This window comes from Myotis daubentonii, chromosome 8 (assembly GCF_963259705.1).
Source record: "Myotis daubentonii chromosome 8, mMyoDau2.1, whole genome shotgun sequence".
Taxonomy (NCBI): Eukaryota; Metazoa; Chordata; class Mammalia; order Chiroptera; family Vespertilionidae; genus Myotis; species Myotis daubentonii.
Window position 1 is genome coordinate 72664532 of NC_081847.1, and position 27933 is coordinate 72692464.

Below are 27933 nucleotides of genomic sequence, written 5' to 3' on the forward strand. Positions count from 1 at the left end.
GCAGCAGGAGGGGTTCCTAGGGGTGCCAGGCCAGCAGTGCTCTCCAGCAGTGTTCACACAGGTGTTTCGAGGGGGAAGTAGCCTCTGTTCCCTGGTATGTTGCATGAAGAGGTTGAGCTGAGGCTTTCTCTGCCTGCTTGCTTTTGCTATTAGCAAAATCATTGTATGGGGGCAGGGGACTTGAAAGTGGAATACAGAGTTTCTGACTCTTGAGGCCTAGATTCGGATCAGAAACCTGTGGAATCCTGGCCCTGACCTTTATCAGCCATGTGACCTTCAGCAAGTTCCCTTGGTTTTCTCATCTACAAAATGGGAAAATCATTTCTGCTTGTTGGAGTGTTTGTGAGGACTGACAAAGGTGGATCCATGAAAGGGCCCAGCCCAGGGCAGAGGACACTTCTATCTGGAACTGAGTTCAAGTCTGACAGAGCCTGCAGCATCAGCACTACATTCAAAACATGGACTTAGTCACATACAAGCATTCAAATCCAAGGAAATTTCCTTTTAAAAAACTAGATATCTACCTCACCATTTGCTTCATGTAAGGCACAACACAAAACTGTGTTTTTATCTTTGTAAATATAGTGAGTTTTATTGTGTTACCTTAACATAAAGCTATTGTTTTCACCATTTACATGAAAGGATGAAGTAGGGTTTGGAATAATTTCATGAACCCAAGAATCAAACTGTAATTCCATGACTTGATCCTAGAGATAAGCAGTATGAAGGATAAAATCCTCCAACTGAGGATAAGGAAGATAAAGAGGATGATAAGGTTGTGTAACCCTAGGGGACTCAATTTCTCTGAATGTCCCTTTTTACATCTGCAAAAAAAAGAAAAAGAAAGGATATGATAATAATCCTAACCTCTTAAGGGATTCATCCTCAGAAGGATTGAATGGTGCTATATGTGTAACACCCTTAGCACAGTGCCTGGCACACAGTTACCTCTCAATAAATATAAGCCATTGTCATTGCCATTATTGTCTAGCTACATGTATGAGCCGTTTCAACATCTTTATCCTCCCCTTTCCCCTGCAAGGTGCCTCCACCCAGAATTCTAACACCGTGGAGCCAGAGAAGCAGGTGGACAACACCGTGAAGATGGCTGGAGTTATTGCTGGTCTTCTCATGTTCATCATCATTCTCTTGGGCGTGATGCTCACCATCAAAAGGAGGTGAGTCTGGGTTGCTGTCCTGCCGACTATGGCGACTGCAGGTGGCCACAACACTGCCGCATGGGCAGGTCATTGCTCTGTTAATCACTTTCCAGCAAGGACCTATGGCTATGGTTGCCGAGGTCCTGAAATACTTGGGCCAGTTGTGGTTCATCTTGTTGGTGACTGAGGGCATGTGCTGCCTGCGTTGTGTGTGGCCCTGAGATGGTCAGTTTCTTATGGGATAGTGGTTCGGCCACCTTGATGTGCTGTAGGATTCTTTATATCATGAAACAGGTCTTCTCTAATTTCACTGCTCTGTTGTGATTGATCATCTCATCAAAATAACTGAGGAGCCCCAGGAACACAGATGAGCCCAGAAATGCAGATGCAGAAAAGTAATGCTTCGCTCTTCTCATCTTCTTTTACCCCTGATTTCCCTTTGGTCAAGCAGCAGCATTCCCGGTGCCCTTGCTCAGCTTGACTGGGATAAAGCTTTCAGTAGTGGGATAGTCTCAAGGGACAGTTCCTTCCTTCCTCTGTGTCCCACAAAACCTGCCCAGCTGGATTGGTGCTGCTTGTCACCTCTCAACAGGATGGCTCCCTGTGCATGTCAACTAACACAGTGTTCTCCTATGGTGTGTGTTTTCTCTAGATTGTATTGTTTATGAAAGCCAGGGTACAGATCCCTCCCTCATCCCCAAGATTCCTGCATTGCCATCTTGTTTATCAGGCACTCACAAGGGGAGGATAATGAGCGGAATTGCAGAGAGGGTAGGGAAATATCCACCAGGAAAGCTGATCAACATTAGCTGTGACTATGCCTATAGTGTACTGGTTATCCTTCTAAGCAGAGGGTCCTCCTGCCCACCTCTGCTTAGCTCCTGCCTGGTACCAGGTTTCCATGCCTACCATGCATCTTCATGTCTTCTGAGCTTCAATACTATGGTCCCAACCTTGGCCTCCACCTTTCCACTCCCTGGATCTGCCAGAGCAAACCAAACATGTACCTATATTATAAGAATATGTCCGGCAAGTTTCCCTGCCCCTAAGTTAAAGAGACTCTTACATTATTAAACAAACTGCTTAACACCTCAGCCTGAAGCTCTGGATTTGGTTACTCACAGAGTTCAGGGCAAGCCCAGTAATAAAGACCAGGGGCTTGCTTCCATCTGTAGAATAAAAAGTGCTCCTGAAATTCACTCCCCACAAAAACAAAGGGACAGATTGCCCCAAAGACAAGGTGATCCAGCTTCTACTTAAGGGATCATGTGAATATATAAATCAAGAAAATGAAACAAAAATAATAATAATTTCCCATTTTCAGCCATCAGTGAGTCAGAAATATCGTGGTTCCCACTATACACACAGTCAGCCTTCTCTTAGTCATTGTGGCACCAGAATGTCCCTGTGTTTCAGAAGGTTCTGTTCTCAATCAGTCAGTGCATGCCGTGCCAGAACATCTTATTGGTAGGACCTTGTCCTTTTTTGACATCGTTTGTCTAACAGGACTGCTCTCTTCCTCAGGCTCCCAAGTGAATGACTGAAGAGTTAAGGTTCTCATCCAGCTGCTGATTTTGTGGTTGGAGAGGTTAGGGGAAGGGAAGGCTCTATGTTAATATTGGGGAGCAAAATCCCCCAGAGGGTTAAGGACAGCACTGCGTTGTCATATTATTACCATCTTCCTTAAAATGTGGCCGTATTGAATGTCTTGGTGATAAGTCAGCTGCTAGGTTTGATTGGGATGGGAGGAAGGAGGGGGATAAGAGCATTGCATTTACAAGATCATCATCATGTTTCTTAGAATCGCAGGCACATTGGAGGCTGGCATTGTCTACCTGGGAAAAGTAGCCAGTTTAATAAAATTGCATTTCTATTTGATGGACCTGCAGTGTTCTCATTCTTTTTCACTGATTTGTAAGTCAGATATGCTCCTCCAATTTTGCTCTTTCTAAAGCCTGGCTTACCCCCACGTCACCATCATCTGCAAGCTTGTGAAGAAATTTCACTTCCTTCCCAACAGCTATTTCTGAAACGTGTGACTTTTGGGGAGGGAGGAAAGAGCTTTCTGTTTCCTGGGTGAGAGCAAGTATAAAGGGAGTCCCTTTGTGTGTTTTTAACCTCTTCTGCATATCTTCATCTTGGACCTCTATGAAAATCATCCATGACACCCAGCCAGCAGCTGTCACATGATCACCATTTCTCCCCAAGAGGCAAATCTCAGGTGTTGTGGCCGTGGGCGGAGGTTGGGAGTTTGCCAATCAGTGTTTACATATGCACTATCTTTTGGAGAAAATTTGTTTTGCTGAACTAGTTGATAATCATGTACGGATGGGCAAAGGAGAAGAGAGAAGAAAAGAGGAGGAAGGTAAAGAGGGAGAAAAGGAGAAATTAAGCCTAGGCCTACACTCTTTCCACTGACCTGCAATGTTTTCTCATGTCTAGAAATTCCCAAAGGCCAGTAAAGGGTTTCATGGGCTCCTTCTTATGGGGAAAACTTCATTGCCGATGGAGTCTGTCGCTAACTTACTGCTGGCGAGAACACTGTCCTCAGCAACCTAAAGGGAAGGTGTTATTAAAGGAAAAGAAACCCCTAAGTAATAGGCAGGTCATCACAGCTCAGGATCCTGTATCAGCATCTCTTCAGTCCCATCATGATCCACAGTTAGTTCCTGGGTCCAGAAGTCCCACACCTGCTGCACCCCCTTCCCTGGATCGGTCGAGGTCTTCTCCCTAACTTTCATGGACGTGGGCATGGTGCTCCGTTTTCCCTGCTCCTCGTGGGTCCAACTGGTTCAAAGTCTTCACCAAAGTTGTGGCCAAATATTTCCAGGATACGTAAGATGTCCCTAGATTCTTCCCCTGAAGTGCTCATCCTCTTTGGCCTTAGGGCTTCTTTGTCACTCTCCAAAGAGAGTTTTTCTCTTGCTGTTAGTTGTTTTCTTTTGTGATATTGAACTAGATAGACATCAGACAGAGAATGGGGTTACAGGTACAGGGGACCAGGGGAAGGACTTACTACTAGTAATTAAAGAAGCTAAATCAACTACATTCAAAATGTAAGGGGAAAAAAGAGAGAAGAGAAAAGAGGGGATGTTTTGCTGTCGTTGCTTGGTTGTTTTGTAATAGGTAGAGGGGACCTTGAAAAATGAAAGGTTGCAGAAAGGATTCTGAGATGGTGGGTGATTCAAACAGGGTTCCCTTACAGTTTGTAAAAGATGCAAGTTAAAGTTTAGAATTCTTTTTGTATACCTTTGGCTCTTTGGACTTGGTTTTTTTTTAAAAAAGCAGGGCCCTATAGAGTTGGGGCTGCATGGAGATACACAGGGGGAGTATCTCCATTTAGATGAGTGTGTGTGTGTTTATGGGCTAACTGGATAGATTGTTTAGTGAGTAGCTAAATGGATGGTTGGATGGAGAGAGGGAGGGATGGGTTTACCAGTATGTGCTAGATGGATTGGTAGGTGGTCAACTAGATGGTTAAATAGACAATTTAGTCCTGTTTACATAGCGTGGAACAAAAAGGGAAGCTGTGTCTCAAGTCAGTCTTACAAGCCAGCTGAAAATAAGATTTTGCAGTACATCATTTATTAAGTTTGGGTTTTGGTTTTTTTTCTAAGCACAGCTGTCTTCCTGCGCAGGATTTTTGGTCTTAGGCAATCTGTTACTTGCTATATCACAGTATCCTTGTAAATTTAGACCTTCAGTAAATCTTCTTTAAGCCTTACAGAAAGCACACATATATACTGTGTTTTGGTCACAGAATAAAGAACTATAATCCCTGCCTGGAACACTTTGCCATTTAATTGGGAAAAGGTACTCAATTAATAAAAGATTGTCAGTTGTAGTCATTCTGGAGTTGCCTTGATAGCACTCGCTTTTGGTAACAAACAGGATAACTCAGAAAAGCTGTTTGGCAGTGGAGGTTGAAGGCTAAGGAAGCATGTTGTCATGAGGAGGTAGTCCAGGCAGAGGTGAGTCCTGAAGGTTAGCAGCATAAAAGCCAGAGGGTCCAGAATGTTGAGTGCAGCCTGGGGCTGCTGACAGTGATGAAATCCTGGCTCAGGATGGAGGTCTTGCAACTGGCCCCAAAATACACAAAACATTAGACCTAGTGAAGAGTGACCTCTTAGAGCCTGAGATTCCTCAAATAAAAATGAAAATAATGCTCTATCATTGGGGATGTGGGTCGGGTTAAAAGAGATAAATATGTGGCATCTCAATGCCTGACTCGCACATCTGTTCTCTTCCTTTCTCAAAAAAAAGCAGTTTAGTGATCAAGAACATGAGCTTTAGAGCCATGTCTAAATCAAATCTGGTTACCAACTGAGTGATCTTAGGCAAGATATCTAACCCCTTTTGCCTCAGTTTCCTCATCTGTAATGTAGGGGGTGATAGTAATACTTATCTGCCAGGGTGGTTGTGAGGATTACATAATTTAATGCCTGATAAAAGCCGAGAACAATGCCTGACTTTACAATAGTGCTACTTAAGTATTTGTTTGTATTTTATTACTATTTTAATATCCCTAAAGTGGTGAGCACTTTGTTCTTGGTCACCAGAGTGAGAAGCGGCAAACCTTATATTTGTGAATGAGGTAGGGTCATAAATTCCTCTTTATTGAGGCCTACTCTATTTCAGGTGTTTAGATTAATATAATCTATTGCTTTAGATTCATATAATTTTCTTATAAGACTTCATATATCGTATATAATTTGAATGTAATTTAGATTAATATAATTTAATGTTAATGCCCACAGTGACTTTTGCCAATAGATAATTATTACCCTCAACCTTGAGATGGAGAAACTGAGATATCTAGTGATTTGCTCGAGGCCATCGGTTAGCAAGTGGTAGTACTGGGATGCTAAGGCATCATATGTTTCCACAGCTCGAAGCATGTAAATTGGTATTTACCCATGTCATTGACCTAGTTCAGCTAATCTAAGAATCAGATTAAGAAATGAAGGCACAGAGCGTTTATGCCAGTTGTAGTCTCTTCAGACTAAAGACTGGAATCCCTCTCTGTTAGTGCAGTGTTCTTTCATGAAGTTTGAATTTTGCTCTGGTTATGAACTGCTGGGTCTGGTTGGAGCTCTTCATGCCCTCCTGGGGCCTCTCACATGCTCTCTTTGCATGCTGTCCCCAGCATGACAACCTCAGAATACTTGGACTTTTTACACGGAGACTTAGGGTTCAAATGAGAGTTGCAAAGACCCGGTCTGAGCTGCAAGGCTTCTTCTTGACCTATGCTAGAAAGTCCCAAAGCATAACATCTGTTACATTCTATTGGTTAGATAGGGCCTGCTCTGATTCAGTGTGGGGCAAGACAGTACACATAGGTGTGAGCACTGGGACCTGTGGATCACTGGGGAGCCATCTTGGATGCTGGCTACACGATTTCCTTGCTTCTGGCATGACCTTGCTAAATAGAGACTGATGTGATTTGACCTGAAACAGAAAAGATAGAAGTCATTATGGTTTTCCTTTGATCATAGCAGCACTGTCATGTGAAGCGTGATAGACTAGTTCCAGGCCAGAGAAATCTGACCCAAGACTAAAATGTCATCATCACCAGTGCTAGTTTTAGGTGACCGTAAGAAAGAAGGTTCAAGCAACTGACATAGCCAGCGTGAGATGTGGCTTCCTCCGTATGAGTAGTGCGTTTCTCCATCATAGAAGAGGTCTCTCTCATTTTTTTTTCTAGCACCAAAAGTGTCTGATTCTCAGCAAAGATGACTAGTAGAGAAACGTGCATCTCCTTGAGCTTAGGGATGCTGAAATACTATGTGCATTTCTAAGAATCAAGGTTTTATATAAATCTAATTCTTGTTTATTTGTCTTTTCTTTTTCCCCCTTTTTGGACATTTCCTTCATCTGACTGCCCATCAATATATAGAAGAAATGCTTATTCCTACTCCTATTACTTGTAAGTATCGACCCTGGGTTAACTTTGCTTTGTGCCCTGTAAGGGAACCTGTAGCATGCATTCCCTGCACCAACCAAGTGTCTGTGGGTTTCTCATACTCACTTCTGTCTAAGCCGTCTGTAGCCCCAGTTTTTATTTTGTGTAGATGTTTGCCATTTGAAAACACAGTCATTGTTCGTGTCCATTATGTTTCTGCCATCTTGGATTTTTCACCCCCTATCTTTGGAGATGTGCAGGGCTGTTTCTCTGTTGTCAGTGTAATTTTCTAGGTAGAAATCCTCAAATTCCAGCAAGAGGTCAACCTAATCCTCCTGCAAGAATTGAGCACATAAAACAGAATCACAGTCTCAGCAACTTTGGAGTCCATTTGTGTAGCGCTGGGGGCTTAAAGGTTAGGAAGAAATTCCTCAGCTGTTTCCACTCTTTCAGGAAGTCTACAGGGAATCATGACTTTATCTAAAAACAGCTTCACAGGTGACATCCAGGTCTTTGCTTTGGACTAGAAGTATCTCAGCTGGGTTTTAGCCTGAGTTATCTCATGCTGTCACTGCATTTTGTTGGCTGATTGCCGGTTCATTTATTATCACACTTTCTAAGTAATGATGATGATTTTTCTCAATATTAAACCAGACCTTTACAAAGCATGAGGATAAAGGAGAAATATTTCATAAATAGGTTCTTGGTAATGTAAAATTAGAAAACCACTGAATTAGTATCATATTCCCATTACACATTTTCCATACCTTAAAATCAAGGTCCAGAGAGGTATATGAAATCACACATTCAGTTATCAAAACTATGGGATTCAATTCAGAATTCCCGGCTCCTGGTAAAGTATATTTCCCATCATTCCATGTTGTCCTCCACCCTGGGAAACCCAGCCTTGTGAGAGGGGCCATGACTGTTAGTGATCATCTGCCGAAGCCTTCACAGATGAAGACGGAGCTAAAAGCCCCTTACATCCACTCTGCTCAGTTCTTAGGGCCACAGGTCACTAGATCCAGGCAATGAGCAGATAAGATTCTGATATTACTACCTGTGTGTTATCTAGAAATCAGCAGAGCCCCACCAGCCACACTAGGAGTACCAAAGAACTTGCTTCCTTTGCTCATTCATTCACTTGTCAAATAGACATTGAACATGCACATTATATTCCAGACACTGTGGTTGGAGAGATGACCAGGACTTGGAGCCTCACCCTAACAGTGCTCAAGCCTACCTGAGAGACCAGCATAACACCAAATACTTGACACGTCAACTAAGAGGTGTCTGTATGCACTGTGGTGTAAGAGCACTTGGTTGGGTGACTCACTGTTAATGGGGAGGGATAGTTATCAGTGTTTTTAGAGACAGGTTTACCCAATATTGAAGAAATAAGAATTCTGAACAAAGGGAACTGCATCTGCAAAGGGATAGGGGTATGACACAATACTGGAATTATGAGCTTTTGGAATTATGCAGTTCTGGGTTCAAGTCCCATCTCTGTGGTAGGCGAGATGACCAGGACTTTAGCTCACCAGTTAAGCAGCCTTGAGAAAATTTTCTGAACTCTTTGAGCTTCCTTCTTCTTAGCTCTAAAGTAGGCTCAGTGTGCCTAGCTCATAGAGTTACCTTGAAGAAGAAAGGAGATGATTTTGTAAAGTGCTTATCACGAAGTTGCCACTCACGAAATGTTACTTTCTTTCCCCTTTCAGAAACTGTAAGGGGTCAGGGCACATATCATGGTGGCCCCTGAGATCTCCTTGATCTTCCAGGGGTTCTTATGGCATAGATGTTCCACAGTCTCTGTGGGCATGTAATGACCCATCACAACCTCTGGGCACCTCACCCTTTCAGTCTCTTAGCCAGCGCACATGGCACTGTCTTTGGATGCCCACTTTCTATCATGCGTTGATTATGCTGGACACCCTGATGAAATCAAACATGAACAGTTTGGGAGTGTAGGAGATAAATATGCAGGTACTTGTAGTTCAAGGTACAGGGATAACCAAAAGCCCTTCAATTGGTGCAGACTTGGAGTTCTGAGTCACAGATCCTAGAATGTGAAACTCATGCCAGCCCATGGTGAAATGTTCGGAGGAAGAGAATACCTGGAAAAGCTGACCTAGAAGCAGAAAGAGAGCTATAAGGACCACAGGAGAAGGCCATTGCAGGAGGAGAGGTTGACAATAGCAGAGTTGCTGCAGACAGATGGAAGTGGAGGGAGTGGGCATAGCCTTGACATTTGGCCATCAGTAGTCACCCGTACAGGTCATGGGGTAGAGTTGAGAAAGGAAGCCAGCCTGTCTGGGGCCCACAAAAAGAAGTACTTATTTTTAACCAAAGGCCCTGAAATAGTGGAGAAATGTAAGATTAGCCACTTGAAGGATCAGAAAGTCCTGGGCACGTGTGTAGGTAAAGTCGAGGGGCCCGTGCAGAAGATGCTGGAGGTGGGGTGACTACAGAAGGGGAGGACTGGAGGTAGAGTGTTTAGGGACAGGGAGTACCTCCTGGGAGTACCTTGGTCCCTGCTTGGACCTCCTGGGTCAGAACCTGCATGGTAGCAAGATCCCTGGTGACTCATGTACATGTTCAAGTTTGAGAAGCACTGACTTAACCAGAGTCTCAGTTGTCTCATCTATAAGATAAGAAAAATAATACTCTTCTCCCAGGGGTTGTGTGTGTAGGGGGGAGGGGGGGAGGAGTTACTAGGTTCCTTTAAAAGTTCAGAATTAATCCATGAAAGAGAAAGCCTCCAACACACTTTGGTTGAACAACTTTTTTCCATAAAATCCATGTTTATTCATTCAACAAATATTTGTGGAGTGCCCACTTGTGTGCCAGGCACTGGTCAAAGTTTCAGGATATAAGAGCAAAACAAACAAAAATCCCTGCCCACGTGGAGCTTTATAGTGGAGTTGATAGGAAATAAACAACATATATAAGGAAGTGAGTGATAGAGAAGTTATGTGATGGTCCGGACAGCTAAAGAGAAGAATAGATAAACCAGGAAAAGAGGATATAATGTGTGGGTGAGGAAGAAGCCGGGGGATGTCTTCTTCATCAAAGACCCTCACAGGTTCCCCCCATTGAAAGTTCCCATACACAAGAGCAGGGGTCCCCAAACTTTTTCTGCAAGTAAATATTTTTGGCTTTGCAGACTCAGACTGTCTCCATTGCATCTACTCAATGCTGACATCATAACATGAAAGTGGCCATAAACAATTAAATGAATGAGCATGGATTTATTCCAAAAAAGTTTATTTTAAAAAATCAGACAGTGGGCCAGATTTATGCTGAGGGCCCTAGTTTGCCTTAGACTTTGGAGATACAGACAGGATGAAGTTCAAGATTTGTCCTGTTTCATTGAGCTCTACTATGAGCTGCACCTTGAGTTTGCTGTTGCAGACACAAAGGTGAATGCAGCACACCTGAACCAGCCTAGAAAGGGCCGGAAGTCGAAAAGAATTCCCAGTTGGCAGCTACCATGTGCCAGGCCCCCTAATGCTTACAAGCCCTTCAAGATACGTGCTATTGTGTTGAGTATATTTAGACATTAAGACTGAAGTTTGAGGACCTGTATAGTAGTACATTCCACAGCCAGGATGTGACAGGGCTAGGGTTTGAACCCAGGACCACATACCCCCAAGTCATACTCATCCTTTTCACCAACCCCTATTCTTCAGGGAAGGAATGGAGTCCTGCCTGGACCGTGTGCTAGGGGAGCGCTTGGCCAGGCTGCGGGGCACCCAGGATTCAGATGCCAGCCTGGCTGCCTGAAGAGCTTCAGTTCTGAGCATGGGCAGCAGCACCTTGCTAGGGATGAGAAGTGGTAGCTATTCCTGGCTAGCACAGAGGCCGTTGGGGCAATCCTGCCTTTGTAGTCCTCAGGATTTGCCACATGGTCAGAGCTGAAAGTATTGGGCGGCCAGATCAGGGGTATCAAGGGGTTAGAGCAGGGGTGGGCAAACTTTTTGACTCGAGGGCCACAATGGGTTCTTAAACTGGACCGGAGGGCCGGAACAAAAGCATGGATGGAGTGTTTGTGTGAACTAATATGAATTCAAAGTAAACATCATTACATAAAAGGGTACAGTCTTTTTTTTTTTTTTTTAGTTTTATTCATTTCAAATGGGCCGTATCCGGCCCGCGGGCCGTAGTTTGCCCACGGCTGGGTTAGAGTGAGGGGAGCTCTAATGAGCAGAATAAAGACAGCCAGAGACAGAAGGGCCTGAGGTCCAGGGACACAGGAGAGTCTAGAACAGGAGCCTTCCTTGTCCAGTGCACACACCAGAAAATGAGAATAATGTGGGTTTGGATGTCAGGCCTCCATCACAATTCTAGGTCTGCCTCCTCTTCCTTCAAACTGTTCTGACCTTGAACAATCATGGAACCACTCTGAGCCTCAGTTTCTTCATCTGCAAAATGGTGATGACCACCGTGACTTACTCTCCAGCATTTTCATGAGGGGCGATCAGAGACTGGGAACGTAGTGTGGCCAACACAAAGGCGGCATGTTATACATCGCAGCTATTATCCCTCACCTTCTGAGCTCACAGAAATGCTCCTCCAGAGTCCTCCTCACCTTTCCTGTGTTCACAGGCTGATTTACCACCAGGTGTGTGATGGGCGCAGTCATTGTTTCTAGTAGAGACATGTTAGTGTAGTTGTTCGTGTAAAAGCACTAAGACGTCTTCCAGCTGTTCTGGCGGAGAGAGCACTCACCTGACGCACTTGGCCTTGGACGGAGGCTTTGCACGGGTGCACAGAGGCAGAGAGTGGTGGTCTGGGCTCGTCCCTGTCTGCGGACACACTGGGATTCTTGGGCTTTTCCCGTATTCGTCCTCTCTCTCCACATTTCCACATTTTCAAATCCAACATAGCTGGGGTCCAACCCCAGCAGGTCCAGGGGTCCCCAAAGGTGTGGACGGAGTCGGTGAAGAAGGAATGACACGGAGACAGCGTTCAGTTGATCAGCAGCCTAGCCAGGATCTCTAGCCCGGATCTCCAGCCAAGTTCTGGTCTGGATCTCCAGATAGGTTCTGCTTCGGAGCTCCAGCCAGGTTCTGTGGCCATGTTCCCTCGCTAGGTTCTCCAGCCAGGTTCTGTCCAGGTTCTCCAGCCAGGTTCAGTCACCAGGTTCTAGTCAGGTTCTCTTGCCAATTTCTGTAGTCAGGGTCAGTCCAGGATCTTTTGCCATGTTCTCTCCAGCGAAGTTCTTCTGTCTCTAGAGAACGTTCTGTGTAGGTTCTGTGTTCTGAATTCTGTCTGTTTCTGTCTTGTTACATCTGTATTTATACCAGTTGATTCAATCCTATCAATCTCTATTACAAAGGTTAGGGTGTTTCTTATCTCCATTCCAGGGAGTAAAGATTATGTAGCTTAAGCATGATTGTTCGTAGTTAAAGTGATTAATTACCCGCCTGGCACTTAGTTAAGGGGTTTTATTCCCTCCCTAACTTCAGGGGAAAATCCCTACCTGGGGATTCAACCTTTCTCGGAGAGGTGACCTTGGTTAAAACACAGCGCCAAGAAGGTGAGCAAACATATTAAGAACCGCATGCCATATATGCCAGGTCCCTTGAAACAGCAAGCATGGACCGGCTCCCGGCACAACATCTATTCTTCAAGGTCCAGATCAAACCCTGGCTCCTACAGGAACTCTTCCCTGATTCTCTCCACCTGGGAGAACGGCCTTTTCTCCAAACTCTCGCTGCGGTGACTTTGTTCTCACGGGCGGGAGCAAGTATGTCTTAAGGATGTTTCTTGTTCATTGGGGTGTTTCCCATGGTGCCCCTCACTGCACAGTGAACTCCTAGAAAGTGTGTGGATGAATGAAAGGACAAGATGAAATTAAAAGGTAAAACAGTGACAGTCACTAGGGAGATGACCTGTTCTTAAAAAGAAAACAAAGAGCTACCACTTTTAGGTAACTCCTGACTTTGTATCTTCCTTATTTCTGGGGTTTTAGGGACACTTTCCCCTGTCTAGCATTGGTGACCTGGACAAGCCACTCAGTTTTTTTCTGAGTTTCAGTTTCCTAATGTGTAAAGTGGAGATTTAAAAATGCATAGCTCACCCTAGCTGGTTTGGCTCAGTGGATAGAACATCGGCCCGTGGACTGAAGGGTCCCAGTTCAATTCCGGTCCAAGGCACATACCTCTCTGGGTTGCAGGCTCAATTCCTGGCCCTGGTCAGGACACGTGCAGGAGGCAACCAATCAATGTGTCTCTTTCCCAGTGATGTCTTCCTCTCTCTGTCTCGCCCCCTTCCTTCCACTCTCTAAAAATCAATGGAAAAATATTCTTGGGTGAGGATTAACCAAAAAATGCATGTCTCATAGAGATCTTGCAAGGATTCAATGAGGTAATGTTTGGGAAATGTCTAGCATAATAGTAGGTCTTCAACCAAAGTAAGAAACTGCCTCCTTTTCTCAAATGCACACAGATTTGCACATTAAATATTACAAGTCAAATATCATTGCCTCGATGCATTTAAAGAGGAATTTAAAATGACTATATCAAAAGATACTCAAAAAGCATTTTATGTAATTCATCAGTCACTTCAAATAAAGATGAAAAAAATAAGAATAAAAGGAAACCATTTAAAAATGATAAGTATCAATTACCAAAAGCTAACAGCAAACATGCTGGCAGGTGAAAAATCTAAAGCATTACCAGGAAGGCAAGTCAGGATGCCTGTCATCCTTCTGCTGTTCTGCCAAGAGGAAGACTGTGGTGAGAATTCTGATTCCCGGGCCCTGCCCTTTGCGGGTGAGGCCTAGGGATATGCATTCTAACCCACTTCTCAGATGATTATTTTGTATGACAACTCCGAGAACAACTCCTCTCCTGACATCCTCATATCACCCCAATGTAACTGTCCCGCCCTTGCACTTTGCACTTGCGGTGCCCTCTTTCTGGCACACCTACCCAGCTTCTGTGCCTGGAAAAGTCCAATACCTTCAAAAAGGGAAAATGGGCCCCGCTGGAGTAGCTCAGTGGCTGAGCGTCGACCTATGAACCAGGAGTCACGGTTTGGTTCCCGGTCAGGGCACATGCCCAGGTTGCGGGCTTGAACCCCAGTAGGGGGAGTGCAGGAGGCAGCCAATCAGTGATTCTCTATCATCATTGATGTTTCTATCTCTGTCTTCCTCTACCTTCCTCTCTGAAATCCATAAAAATATATTTAAATAATAATAATGAACAAATAAGAAGGAAAATGGTATTCTCCGATTTAGGTAGCCATCCCAACTCCCACATAGTCCTGGGCTCATATTTTTGTTCTTGCCTTCCCCTTTCATCCATTCACCCATTGACTCATTCATTCAGGAACCGTCCATGGATTAGAATGCCCTTGGTGTGTTTGCACATCTGTCTCCTTGTCGGGGAGGACTGTGTATTCCTCATCGTCCGTTTCCCAGTGACTAGCCTGGTGCCCAGAACAAATCAGGCGTCATAAGATTGTGTTGTTGACATGAATGAATACACACACAGATGAGCATACGTGTGAGGTGGCTGCCCCCCATTTTGTTTTATCTCCCATGGAGTTATATTTTTCCATTCTCTGGAAGTTAGTTCATATGCATTTTTATTTATTTTGGGAAACAGTGACAGCACAGCTTTCAGATCACCTATTTTGTAATTGTATTTTGGTTTTAGGTTTCAAAATGTACTCACATGCCACAATTATAAATGGATAAAATTAATGAATACTGCTGGAACAAGATAGATATGAATGCACTGGGTACATCTTGTGTACAGATAGACTTGGAGAGGGGTGTGACTGAATGGCGCTTTACTGTTTACTCTATTGAAGTAGAGTCTAAACACATCAGTCATGAGCACCAAACACAGCAAATCTACAAGGCAGAACCTGTCACCTTAATCAGGGGAATGCAAATGAGCATTTCCCCTCCAAAGGTGGTGAAAGATGTTTCTACTTAGGTTTTACGTTTATACTTGAAGTTCTGATACTAAGCAGGTATTAAGGATGTCCTGAGGCTTAGAAAGGTCTGCCTGTGATCCTAAATGCTTCTATTCTGCGTATGCATTTGAACTTTGTAAAGAAGATGTAAAAGGAGAGGGGGGAGGAGAAGGTTTCTCTGTTGACAGAGAGGGGTGACCTGTGGCAGACGCGGTGATGTGCTGCTCAGCTCCCCCTGCAAGAATGAAGGTTACTCTCCTTGCTGCTGGCAGTCAGCTCTTGGCTAAAATCCCCTCCTGGACCACTTGCCATTCAGAGCTGCCTCCCCCAAAGTCATGTATATATTCTGTCAACACAGGGGTGGAAAAGTCACCCCAGCTTCAGAACTTTCCATGGGGTTGGCTCAAGTCATCACTTCAAATGCATCGCCATTCAGCTTCCCCTTCTGCCCACATCTTCCTTCCCTCCCCTTCTGTTCTCTTCCCTTCCACATATGTTGACCCCAGAAGTTCCTCCTGATTCGTCTCCCACTTGTCAACCTTTGTCTCGGCCTCTAGTTCTCAGGGAGCACACCTGTGACACTCCCTTTGGCTGTTCTTCGTTTGGGCCTCTAGCGACAAGTGGATTTGAGCATGTGGTGTGCTCCTCCCCTGAACACACACACTTCATTGCCTGTGGACACTGTACACCAACTAATTGGAGTCACCTCTTTGTTGCTCACTGATGATAAATAAACTCTACAAAGTCCTCGCTTGGGCAGTCATTCATTCATAGGCATTTTTTTCTCACCTGTGCCTGTGCTGGGCACAAGGGCTGTGCCCATCTTCACTCATAGCTTCTGCCTGGGGGAGCTCACGGAGTAGCACCAAAGAGATTGTAGTGAGATCTTTGCGCTGAGCCAGCCAGAGCAGAGAACCAGGTTTCCAAGAGCCCAGCGCGAGTGTCCTTAGCAGTGGGTCATCAGGGCAGGACTGGGTTTCATGCTGAAAGTGCTTGCCTCCAGCAAGCATCCCCAAAGTGGGAGTGACTCTCGCAGCTAGAAGAGGATTCTGAGATACACAAACGGGAAGATGCCTAAGTGCTCAGCATCGTGCTTTTAATGGAAGGAGGTGCTTTAGTTAAGCTCTGCAGTGATGAGGATGATAACGATTACATCTTGTTTGTACTATATGCTGCTTTATCTCTTCCAAAGTGCTTTCCCACCGATTACCTAGTTGTCTGGTTGGGCTGAGAGGTACTTAGCAAGATATGACTACATAGATGACTGTGCCATGCGGGAGAGAGCCTGGGCATTCCAGCCCCACAGTTTCAGTTAAGTCACTTAGCTCCACCCTCATGTCAGTCTCTCATATGTAAAATGGGGGTAATAACGCTGCACTTCAGAACAGCTATGATGTTTCGATGGCACACTCTTTCATTCTTAAGCATTTACTGAGCAATTTCTTGGTGCTACACTCCGAGCTAGGTCTTATGTATTTAGGGAGAAATAATCTTTTTCTCAAGGAGGTCAAAGGCAACTTGGACATGTTAACAAATAGTTATAAAGTAATGTTATAAATACATGAAGAGGAGCAGTGATGCCATAACAAAGGGAGGAAGTTGGATTCTGTGTTGAGGAAAGATCCCACCTGCTAAAAGTCCTGACAGAGTGCCTGGTATAGGCCAGATGCAAAATGTTTCCCTAAAGAAATGACATAGTCACCCCTTTTCTTTCTGGCTTCACTGTCTTAAAACACACACACACACACACACACACACACACACACACACACACACACACTTCCAAGGGAAGGAGGAAGTCTGAATCCCATGTGTACCGCCTACCAGCGATGACTCCTAAGCTCCCCAAGTTTCTATTGCCCATCTGTAAAAAGGGAATGATAGTGCTCAATTCATGGGATTCGCGTAAGAAATTAAATAATATAATGCAGGTGCCAGGAGAATCATTGTCATTCATTAAATGCTAGAGCTGAGCGAGCACATAGCAGTGGTTGGATGTGCTGAGGGATGTGGGGTGATAGAGGTTGTAACCACCAAACTAAGTGACAGGGAAGAGTTCGTCAAATAGAATGAAGTAGGACAACTGAGATGGTGATTCTTAAACTTTACCAATTTCTTTCTCTGAGCAATCGGGTAAGACACCCCTCATCTTGGCATCCACCCTGCTGATAGCAACGAGGGGATCTGCGAGAGTTAATTAATGATTCTGGGCAAAACCACAGGGTAGTCAATGGCACTGTCATACAGAAAGGTTGTAGACCAGTAGGTAGGAAAAAAAGGTGGTGGTTGAAGGTAGAAGGGCTGCCATGGTTGTGTCTAAATGAAAGGGGTAGGGGACAGGCTTGTCTTTTGTAATGTGCCTGCCAAAACCTGCCTTAGAAGAGGCATGATTCTGCACAGGCCCAGTGGAAATCCTTCCTCCTTCCTGGGGATGGAGCTCAGAGCAGTTGCTGTATGTTTGCAGAGGCAGCCAGGTAAAGGGGATTATAAGCCACAACCTATAAAGAAAGACTGGAGGATGGGTTGCATTAGTCTTATCTGAGTCCTAGACATTTTCAAGTTCCCCGGGACAGCTGTTCCATGATTGAGAATCACCTATCCATCTGGGAGAGTCTGAGAAGCTAGAATCATAGCACGTAGGCTATTGGAAGATTAGCTTGAGGTCTGTGTCTGGCCACGTAACCCTCAGTTAAGAATTTGGTCTCATGGCATCATCAAATAGTTACGTCTTTGGTTTGGATGATGGAACCTGAGTTTGGAGGGCCCAGTCCATCGCAGATAGAATGCTATTTGACGGCACCATTTCCTCCCTTTAAATATTGAAGTAGATAATTCTTATTCTGTTAATGAACGTGGAGAGGCCATGTAATGAATAGCAAAAATGCCCCAGGCTCATTTTAAAATAGTATTTAATTTCTCATAACAATCACTCCCCAAAGTGGTGTTGGTTCCCTGTGAGGAGTAAAGACCCCTCAGCCACGATCAATCTCCTGAGAAATATCTGCTCATAAGCATTCTCTTCATCAATGAACCCTCAAGGGCCCAATACTTCTGTTTATGAATGAAGTCTCCTTTTAAGCAGAATTAGAAAACATTGGCTGAGCTTCTTTCTGGAGCACTTTTTCATTCCAATGGCTCCGGACGACTGTGCAGAGAATATCCTAAGAGGGTGGGAATTTGTGTATATTGCAACCACCCACGTTAAGTGGAAGAATTGAAAGATTAGTGTGGTCATTAACCTGTTTTTAATGGGAGACTTGACTTTTGTAAGAGTGAAAATATGGTTTTATTAAGGTTATAAACCAAATTGAGCCTCCAGACTAAAGAAGGCTTGTTTTGTTTTGCAAAACAGCTTAACGACAATGCACTATTTTGGGAAATGGAGAAAAGCTAAGACAATCTGTGTTTTACCTTATTCTCTCTTTCTCATGTCATTTATGATTTGGACATCTACCACCAAGGAGACAACTTCCGATGAAAAATCTAAGCTCAGATATGATTGATAAGGGATTTTATGCCACACTTTTGTCTTTGCTTTATTCAGCAATGCTATGGGAAATGTGGAATCTAAGGGTCTTCCAGGAGATTATGGCTGACTCAAAGTGTACGCACCTACTATATACAGGGTTTCTTCAGCCTTCTAGGCTGGGTGCAATTTGCTCAATAAATTATACTTCCGCAATCTCACCTCCCACTCCTTAATGGTGTTACACTGTGCCTGTGCCTTGACTCTGAAGGGCGAAGGAAACAATACTCCGTAGCGAGAAGTAGTATTGTAGTAAAGGGAGCATGAACTCCTGCATTTGGGTTGGAATCCTGGCCTCTGCTGCTTTCTAACCTAACTTCTCCGAGCTTCAGTTTCCTCTGTGAATGAGGGACAGTTGTACCAAATGTGAAGGCTGCTATGGGATTTGCTAGGTTACTTCCGATAATGTAATCCATACCTAACAAGGAGCTCTATGTCTGATGCACAATAGGTGCTCAGAACATTGCAGTTTTTATTATTGTGCTTTATGTTTTACTAGAGGCCTGATGCACGAAATTCATGCAAGAATAGGCCTTCCTTCCCCCAGCTGCCAGCACGGGCTTCCCTCCAGCACCCGGGACCTGGGCTTCCCTCAAAGCCCTGGCTTCATCTGGAAGGACATCCAGAAGGACATCTGGCCTAGTTAGGATATTATGCTTTTATTATTATAGATAGTACTGTGTCTACTTGTGTTTTTCAGTTTACAAAGCACTTACGTATAGATACCTCATGAAATCAGCAAGTTGCTCTGATGAGGAAGTATTTTAAATGTAAGGCAATAAAAGCTCATCAAATTGGCCAGGGGCACAGGCTGTGTGTAAAAAGAGATCCATGGAACAGATAGTTGTTGATTCCTGGGGCTATGTTCTTGTCGTGGACTGAGAAGAAGGTGTGACAGGATTCTGAAGGAGCTACTTTAGCAAAACTAATAATGATTACAGCCCCTGAAATCAGGTAGACTATGTGATGAGTAAGGTCCAAGGTGGTCCCTACCTGAATGTTTTACCATTGCCCCAAAGTATAATAAAGGGAGAGAAAACTATACCAACCATTTTATTATTTTCAATATATTTTTATTGATTTCAGAGAGGAAGGGGGAGGGAGAGAGAGCAGCATCAATGATGAGAGAGAAGCATTGATCACTGCCTCCTACACGCCCCACACTGGGGATCAAATCCACAGCCTGGGCATGTGCCTTGACCAGAAATTGAACCATGACCTCCTGGTTCATAGGTCAATGCTCAACCACTGAGCCACGCCAGTCAGGCTACTTTATTACCTTACATGCACTCACTACATAAATAGGACAAGAATCAAACAAGGACAAAGATCATTCATCTTTTTACAATTATATGAAATTGTATAATCTTTATTGGAGAGTAATCTTGTGTCCCTTAACATGTTTTTGTTTCTGGTGTCTTGTAAATAGGGTAGTGCCATGGAGAGGACTTCATTCAAAGTCAGCCATCTCAGACATAGAGAATCACTATTAAAAATGCGCCCAGGTGACTATGATGTTTAACATGACAACAGGCGTCATCAGCTTGCATTTTCTGGGGAGCTGAGGTGGGAGGCTTCCTCTGGTTTCACTTTCAAAATAAATGTGCAATGGCATTTTAGAATCAGCTTGTTGGTATCTGCAAGAAAGAAGCCCTGCTGGGTTTTGATTGGGCTCGCAGTGAATCGGCAGATCAATGTGGTGAGAATCGATGACTTAACACCCAGTCCAATGGTCTAGGACATGGTTTGTCTCTTCGTTGGCATGGGTCTGCTTTGATTTCTTTCAGCATTCTCTTGCAGTTTTCTGCATGCAGGTCCCATGCATGTTTGGGAGGACTTATATCTGAATGTTCTATTTTCTTCATGCTATTGTAAGTGGTATCCCCCCCCCACACACACACACCATATTCAGATTATTCATTGTTAATATATAAATATGACACTGGTTATTGTATACTAGAGGCCCGGTGCACAAAAATTTGTGCACTCGAGGGGGAGGGGGGCGTACCTCAGCCCAGCCTGTGCCCTCTCGCAGTCTGGGACCCCTCAGGAGATAACGACCTGCTGGCTTAGGCCTGCTCCCAGGTGGCAGAGGGCAGGCCTAATCCCTAGGTGCAGCCCCTGGTCGGGCTCAGAGCAGGGCCGATTGGGGATTTGGGGCGCCGCCCCCTGTCATGCACAGAGCAGGGTGGATCGGGAGGTTGTGATGCCACCCTCAGTCACGCTCAGGGTAGGGCCAATTCGGGGGTTGGGGCACTGCCCCCTGTCACACTGAAGGCAGGGTTGATGGGGAGGTTGCGGCGCCACCCCCTGTCACGCACAGAGCAGGGCCCATCAGGGGGTTGGGGAGCTCCCCCCTGTCACGCACAGAGCAGGGCCCATCAGGGGGTTGAGGAGCTCCCCCATCACTCACAGAGTAGGGCCGATAGGGGAGTTGGGGCACCGCCCCCTGTCACACACAGAACCGCAGGGCAATCAGGGGGTTTGGGCACTGCCCCCCGTCATGCTGATCCCGGTGCCGGGAGGCCTTGTGGCTCTGCTGATCCCGGTGCTGGGAGGCATATCACCCTTTTACTATATAGAATAGAGGCCTGGTGCATGGGTGGGGGCTGGCTGGTTTGCCCTGAAGGGTGTCCTGGATCAGGGTGGGGGTCCCCACTGGGGTGCCTGGCCAGCCTGGATGAGGGGATGATGGCTGTTTGCAGCTGGTCACACACCCTTCAGGGTGGGGGTCCCCACTGGGGTGCCTGGCCAGTCTGGGTGAGGGGCTGAGGGCTGTTTCAGGCTGGGACTGAAGCTCCCAACTGCTCCTTTTTTTTTTTTTTATTCTGGGCCAGCTTTAGCTCTGAGGCTTGGCTCCAGCTCTGAGGCCTCAGTTGCTGAAAGTAGGTATCTGGTTTGTTTCGGTTCTATAATCGAAACTCTGTATCAACTCCAGCTCTGAGATCCTGGCCGGCTGAAAGCAGGTTTCTGGGGTTTTGTTTAGCTTCTATATTTGTTACTATGTTTCAGACTGCAGGCTCAGAGGCCGGCAAGGCAGGCGGGGAACATTGCAGTCCTCCGTCACTGAAGCAAGCAAGCCTCATGTTCAGTTTAAGCTGCCTGGCTGCCGGCCGCCATCTTGGCTGGCAGTTAATTTGCATATCGCCCTGATTAGCCAATGGGAAGGGTAGTGGTCGTATGCCAATTACCATGTTTCTCTTTTATTAGATAGGTTTTTAAAAATAAATGTAGTTGGAACAAAAAAAAAATAAGGCAAGAAAAGAGGTCTCAGATGGAGAAAAAGGACAGTTGCATGAAAAATGGATTAGGTTAACCAACCCAGGCCAGGTGCTTAGCAAAGTGCCCAATATGGGCTCAAAAGGTTCATTCCTCTCTGGTTTGCCTTCTTTTATGTTGTGGTGCTCTAAAAGCTGGGCTCTATTCCATGAGTGGAAGTTATGGAACTTAGAACTGTGTGATAATTAAAATGTTAAGACTTGGTTTTAGGCAGGCCTAAGTGTGGATCTTGGCTCTCCTATAAACTAGCTGTATGGTCCTGAACATATCTATCACCTCTCTAGTCTTCAGTTTCCTACACTGGGAAGTGGGGATGACACATGTTAAGGTTATAACTTAACCATGTCCCAGTGGCTAGCCCCTAGCAAATGCTCAATGCGCATTAGCTGTTCTTGCTGTTGCTTATGCTATTGTTGTTAAGTTATAAGGAGGAGGAGTCAAAGGAAGTATAAAGAACTTTCTAACAATGCTTGTCTGACAATAGAACAAGTTGAATGTGAAGTAGTGAGCCTCCCGTCATGGGAGAATGGACCACCCCCTACGTAGGATGCCACAGGGGAGTCAGGCTTCCCTGAGTTGCCCCTTGCATTGAGGCACTATATTTTCCTCCTGTGGCATTAGAAGCAAGTGGCAGCCACAGGTCTCCCCAGTCACCTATCACCTAAGACACTTGACCTACAGACACAAAGAGCGTGAAACAGTAGACAGAAATAGTATCCATGAAAACACAAACGCATACCCGACCTATCTTTCCATCAGCTGCAGTTTATGATTGCACATTAAATTCAATTGCTCCTAAATTTCTTTAGGAGGCTGGTGTGGAGACTGTCATCTCTAGCCCAGTGCCATCCATTCTAGCTTTCCCCAGGAGTGCAGACGGACCAGCCGCCTTCCTAGTGTACGCTAATTAATTTATCTCATGCTTGTGATTTTACGGCGCTTAAGTGCTGGAGCATTTCTGTTTATTCTTCTCACAGCAAAGCCCCTCACATTGCACAAAGACCATGAATCTCTATTGCAAGCATCGTCTGTCTTGCGCCAGGGAACAGCCCGCCGGCTGCCTGTTGTCTTGCTGGCATGGCCTCTTCCAGCCAAAGTAACACATCTATTAATTTATCCTTAATGACATTTTGACATTCCAATCAGTTCATCAGATGTTCCTTATGCACGACTTCTCCTGCGCGGCTGGGCCAGGGTGCCAGGCCACTCTCCATGCATAATGCATGAGGCCGGTGCTCCGCTCAGTACCCACTGACAGGCAGACACAGCTGATGTTCACAGACCGCGTGCTCCTACAAGCCCTGCTCCCGGTGATCCACACCGACGCCCTCAGAGACGTTTCTCTGTGCTTGCAGCTCGCTGTGTTTGGGAAGCTGGCCAGTGCAAGGGGAGATGTCCTAGTTCAGAAACGTACATGCAACAGTGTTCTTGGGGGGAGGTGTAAGAGTGTCTTAAACCCTTCCCACACTCAGAGGATTTAAAGCAGCTTAATTCCGCTAATTCAGATGGAAGAAGGGCCAATGGCAAACTAACATCTCAAATTTCGTTACTGTGCTGCTACTTAAAAATAATGATTGCAAAGACATTCTGATAACAATGGATATCAAAGCAGAAAAGAAAATTATCCTTAATACCTCCCATCTAACACTTCAGCACAGTTATACTTTCTCATAGTGGTAATCACAATTTTATTTGCTTCTGTGTTGTTTTTTTAACTTAATGTAATCCAGTTAGCATTTTTCCATGTTGTTACAGAGTTTTCCTTTTAATGGCACTCCATCATTTTAATAGCTGCATAATATTCCATCGGGGGACGCACCATAATTTACTGAACCGGTCCCCTCTCGTTAGACATTTATGAGGCTGTAAGTGTTTGTTTGCTCTTCAGGAAAGGAGCAGAGCTGCCTGAGGGAGAGAGCAGGGCTCTGCAGGCTGCAGCACCAGGTTCAAATCCCACCTGGTCCCTTCACCTGCTTTCTGTGTTTAAGATGAACCCTTCTGGGCCTCAATCCCTCCTCCATAGAACAAAGGAAATTGTCACCACCTTATAGTGTTGCCATGAGGATTACAGATATGTTTAAGGTACCAAGCAAATGCTTGCATCTACTAATGTCAGTCATACATTCATATGTATTTACCACTGGTTCTCACCCAGGGGCAACTCTGCCCTGTACTCCCGCTTGGGGTCATTAGGCAGTGTCTGGAGATATGTTTAATAGGAGTTGGGGAGCTACTGGCTTCTGCGGTGGAGGTCAAGGGTGCTGTCAACAATCCTGAAATACACAAGACAGACCCGCACAACAAAGGACAGTCCCACCCAACATGTCAATAGTGCCAAGGTTGAGAAGCCCCTGGAATAAATGAAGCCGTGTTTTCCAGTGTTCTCTACATAACATATGTGTATTTGCTTTTTTATTATTATTGCGTTGGAATAAAGTCCTGAGGAAATGGGGGATCCTGGGTCAAGGGTATATTATGCCCATTGGCAGTTTCAGGAGTGGAGTGGGGTGGGAGATGGGAGTAAGATTTAATGTGACTGATGGAGAAAAGACAGCAGATACATGGAATGTGTCCCCAGGGGGATGGAAGATGACACTCAGTAGTTCTCAAAGTCGAGGCCCAGCATCTCTGAGGAACTTGAAAATGCAAATTCACCGGCCTTATCTCAGTCTCAATAAATCAGAAACTCTGAGGGTGGAACCCAACAATCCCCATTTTGGCAAGCTTTCCAGGTGATTCTGACACCACCTCAAGTCTGAGAATCACTACATGCGCCGTCTGCAGAAAAAGGCCAACCTGTAAAATAACAAGTAGGACCTGTTCAAGTTCGGGCAGTTTATGCAGAAATAGATTCAAGTGTCAGGTGTAAATCCTGGGGATGCTAAGACATGGGACAGAGCAACAGTAAAGGAGTTATAAGTGCCATTCATTCAGTCAGTCATTCAATAAACATTGTTGAAGTTTTCACAACATTATGCCAAGTGCTGAACAGAGGATGCTAGAGGAAATACAAATATGAACTAATGTATATTATGTAAGTTATTACAATGAAGGGTGATGGGAGGGGCAGGCAAATGACTAGGAGGAAAAAAATGACAAAATTAACGTTTCTTCTTTCTAATCACCACAGTAACTCTGTGATGTACCAAATACCAATCTAAGGATGAGGAAACTGAGTCTTCATCTCATGGGGATGAAGACCCTATTGTGATTTCACAGCTGCTTAGAACCAGGGGCCCAAGTCCATGGTAGTCCCATAGCACCAAGAACACAGGGCCGTTAGCCTCGCCAGGGGTTCCGAGCTCAGTGGCCTGAGAGCATTCAGGGCTGTTCCCACTGTCTGAATCACAGATTCTGTGCCCTTATTCCTAGGAGGCATGTTTTCCCTCCTCCTTGCCTGTTACTCAACAAACATTTATATAGAGCTTATTTGGTAGGTGACTGTCCTGTTGTAAGAATTTTAATATCTATATGTCAGTGTCTACTGTAAATGGCTGTGAGGCCATTCATTATGGTCATTCCTATTTTACAGATGAGGAAACTGAGTTATAAAGAGGCTAAGTCAGCGGTTCTCAACCTGTGGGTCGAGACCCTTTTGGGGGTCAAACGACCCTTTCACAGGGGTCGCCTAAATACATCCTGCATATCAGATATTCACATTATGATTCATAACAGTAGCAACATTACAGTTATGAAGTAGCAACGAAAATAATTTTATGGTTGGGGGTCACCACAACATGAGGAACTGTATTAAAGGGTCGTGGCATTAGGAATGTTGAGAACCACTGGGCGAAGTCATTGGCCACATAGCTAGTGAATGCTGCAGCCAAGATTTGAACCCAGTCAGTCTGGCTCCAGAGCCCATGCTGTTCCCGCTGAGTTCTGCTTCAAGATCCAAGGGGCAGTGTGGCCGTAGGCCCAGAGGCAGGAGGGCCCTGCATCTGTGTTAGGTCTTCTCCTGTGCTGGTCCCCATGCCAGCTCCAGAAGATGGTCAGACTGGGTCTGGCTCTGCCCTTAGAGCAGTGGTTCTCAACCTTGGCTGCACATTAGAATCACCTGGGAATCTTTTTAAAATCCTGATTTCTGGGCCTCATCCTCTGGAAATTCTGTTTCTTTGTTATGGGGTGGGGCCACAACATTAGTAACAAGGAAACAGAATTTCCAGAGGATGAGGCCCAGAAATCAGGATTTTAAAGAGATTCCCAGGTGATTCTAATGTGTAGCCAAGGTTGAGAACCACTGCCTTAGAGGAAAGAGTGTGATGTGAGGAGAGCCATCCAGTCAGGGAAGACAGACAGGCAGCCACAGGTAGAAGACAGCAGAGAGATGGAGGGGGCAGGGGTGGTGGCCAAGATCCCTTAGCCTTTCAAATTGTAGTAAGATCTGCTGCTATTGTTCCTATACCTGCCCTTCTGGTGGAAGCACAGAGAAGCCCCAAGGGAGAGTGACAGGGTAGGAAAGGAAGGACCCCCAGCTATGTTCCAGAATTGGTGCCCACGAGAGGTAATGAGCAAACAGGATATGCATTGCCTGAAGGATGTGAATGGTGTGAACATGAGCTTTCTGCTGCTCGTGTGTGTGTGTGTGTGTGTGTGTGTGTGTGGTGTGGGTGTGTGTGTGTGGTGTGTGTGTGTGGTGTGTGTGTGTGGTGTGTGTGGTGTGTGTGTGTGTGTGTATGGTGTGTGGTGTGTGTGTGTGTGTGTGGTGTGTGTGTGTGTGTGTGTGGTGTGTGTGTGTGTGTGTGGTGTGTGTGTGTGTGTGTGGTGTGGTGTGTGTGTGTGTGTGGTATGGTGTGTGTGTGGTGTGTGTGTGTGGTGTGTGGTGTTTGGTGTGTGTGTGTGTGTGTGGTATGGTGTGTGGTGTGTGGTGTGTGTGGTATGTGTGTGTGTGTGTGTGGTGTGTGTGTGTGTGTGTGTGGTGTGTGTGTGTGGTGTGGTGTGTGTGTGTGTGGTGTGTGTGTGGTGTGTGTGTGGTGTGTGTGTGTGTGTGTGTGTGTGTGTGGTGTGTGTGTGTGTGTGTGTGTGGTGTGTGTGTGTGTGTGTGTGGTATGGTGTGTGTGTGTGTGTGTGTGTGTGTGTGTGTGTGTGTGTTTGCCTGGAGAGGAAGGGAGCCAGCTGAGAAAGCCTGGGACAAGGACAGACAGGTATGGGTCCTTGGCTGAACCTGATAACAGGGATCGTAGAGAACATTTAGAGGTGTGGCTGCCTGGCTGTCCATGGTAACTCAGTGAGTTATTGGGGACCCAAGGCTGAGGACATTCTCTGCCTCGCTCTTTGATCTTAAGGAGTTGGAATTTCATTGCAATCCAAGTTACTAGGAGAATTACAGAAGTTAATACACTGTGTTTGTAAAAGCCTTGAATAGTGCTTGGCATGGAATAAATGCTATATAAGTGCTTAGTACATAAATGAAATAAGATTAGGGTGTACTGTTTCATGGTCATTGTGTTCATCTCCTAAGGCTGCCATAACAGAGTACCACAGACTGGATGGTATAAAACAACAAAATATATTCTCTCCCAGTTCTAGAGAGTAGATGTCTGAAATCAAGGTGTCAGCGGGTCATGCTCCTCTGAGACTCTGAGTAGAATCCTTCTTTGCCTCTTCCTAGTGGTGGCCAGCAGTCCTCGGCATTCCCTGTCTTGCAGCTACCTCACTCCAATCTCTGTGTCTGTCATCCCTGGCACCTCCCTGTGCATCTGTCCAAATTACCATCTTCTCCTACAGACACCAGTCACACTGGATTAGGGCCCATCCTAAGGACCGCAGCTTAACTTGATGACATCTGTTAAGACTCTATTTCCAGATGTCACATTCATAGGTACCAGAGGTTAGGATGTCAACATGTCTTTTAGGTGGGGCACAATTAAGCCAATAACAGTCATTTAAAAAGCATCAGTTCTTTTTAAAAATACATATATTTTTGTGGATTTCAGAGAGAGGAAGGAAGAGGGAGAGAGGCATAGAAACATCAATGATGAGAGAGAATCATTGCTCGGCTGCCACCTGCATGCCTCCCACTGAAGATCGAGCCCTCAACCTGGGCATGTGCCCTGACTGGGAATTGAACCATGACCTCCTGGTTCATGGGTTAATGCACAACCACTGAGCTACACCGGCCAGGTAAATAAAGCGTC

At 45.3% G+C, this 27933-nt stretch overlaps 1 protein-coding gene across 8 annotated transcripts in view; it reads left to right on the plus strand.

The window, feature by feature from the left end:
• Window positions 1–27933, plus strand: part of PTPRT (protein tyrosine phosphatase receptor type T) — a 960656-nt gene that overhangs the window by 809245 nt on the left and 123478 nt on the right. For 5 of the 8 annotated variants that reach the window (XM_059707048.1, XM_059707051.1, XM_059707049.1 and 2 more), the window contains exons 14-15: window positions 1043–1178; window positions 7057–7086. In XM_059707048.1, the coding sequence (XP_059563031.1) occupies window positions 1043–1178; window positions 7057–7086 (166 nt within the window). The remainder of the gene's footprint in view (window positions 1–1042; window positions 1179–7056; window positions 7087–27933) is intronic. The other 3 variants (XM_059707050.1, XM_059707053.1, XM_059707054.1) reach the window with 1 other exon arrangement.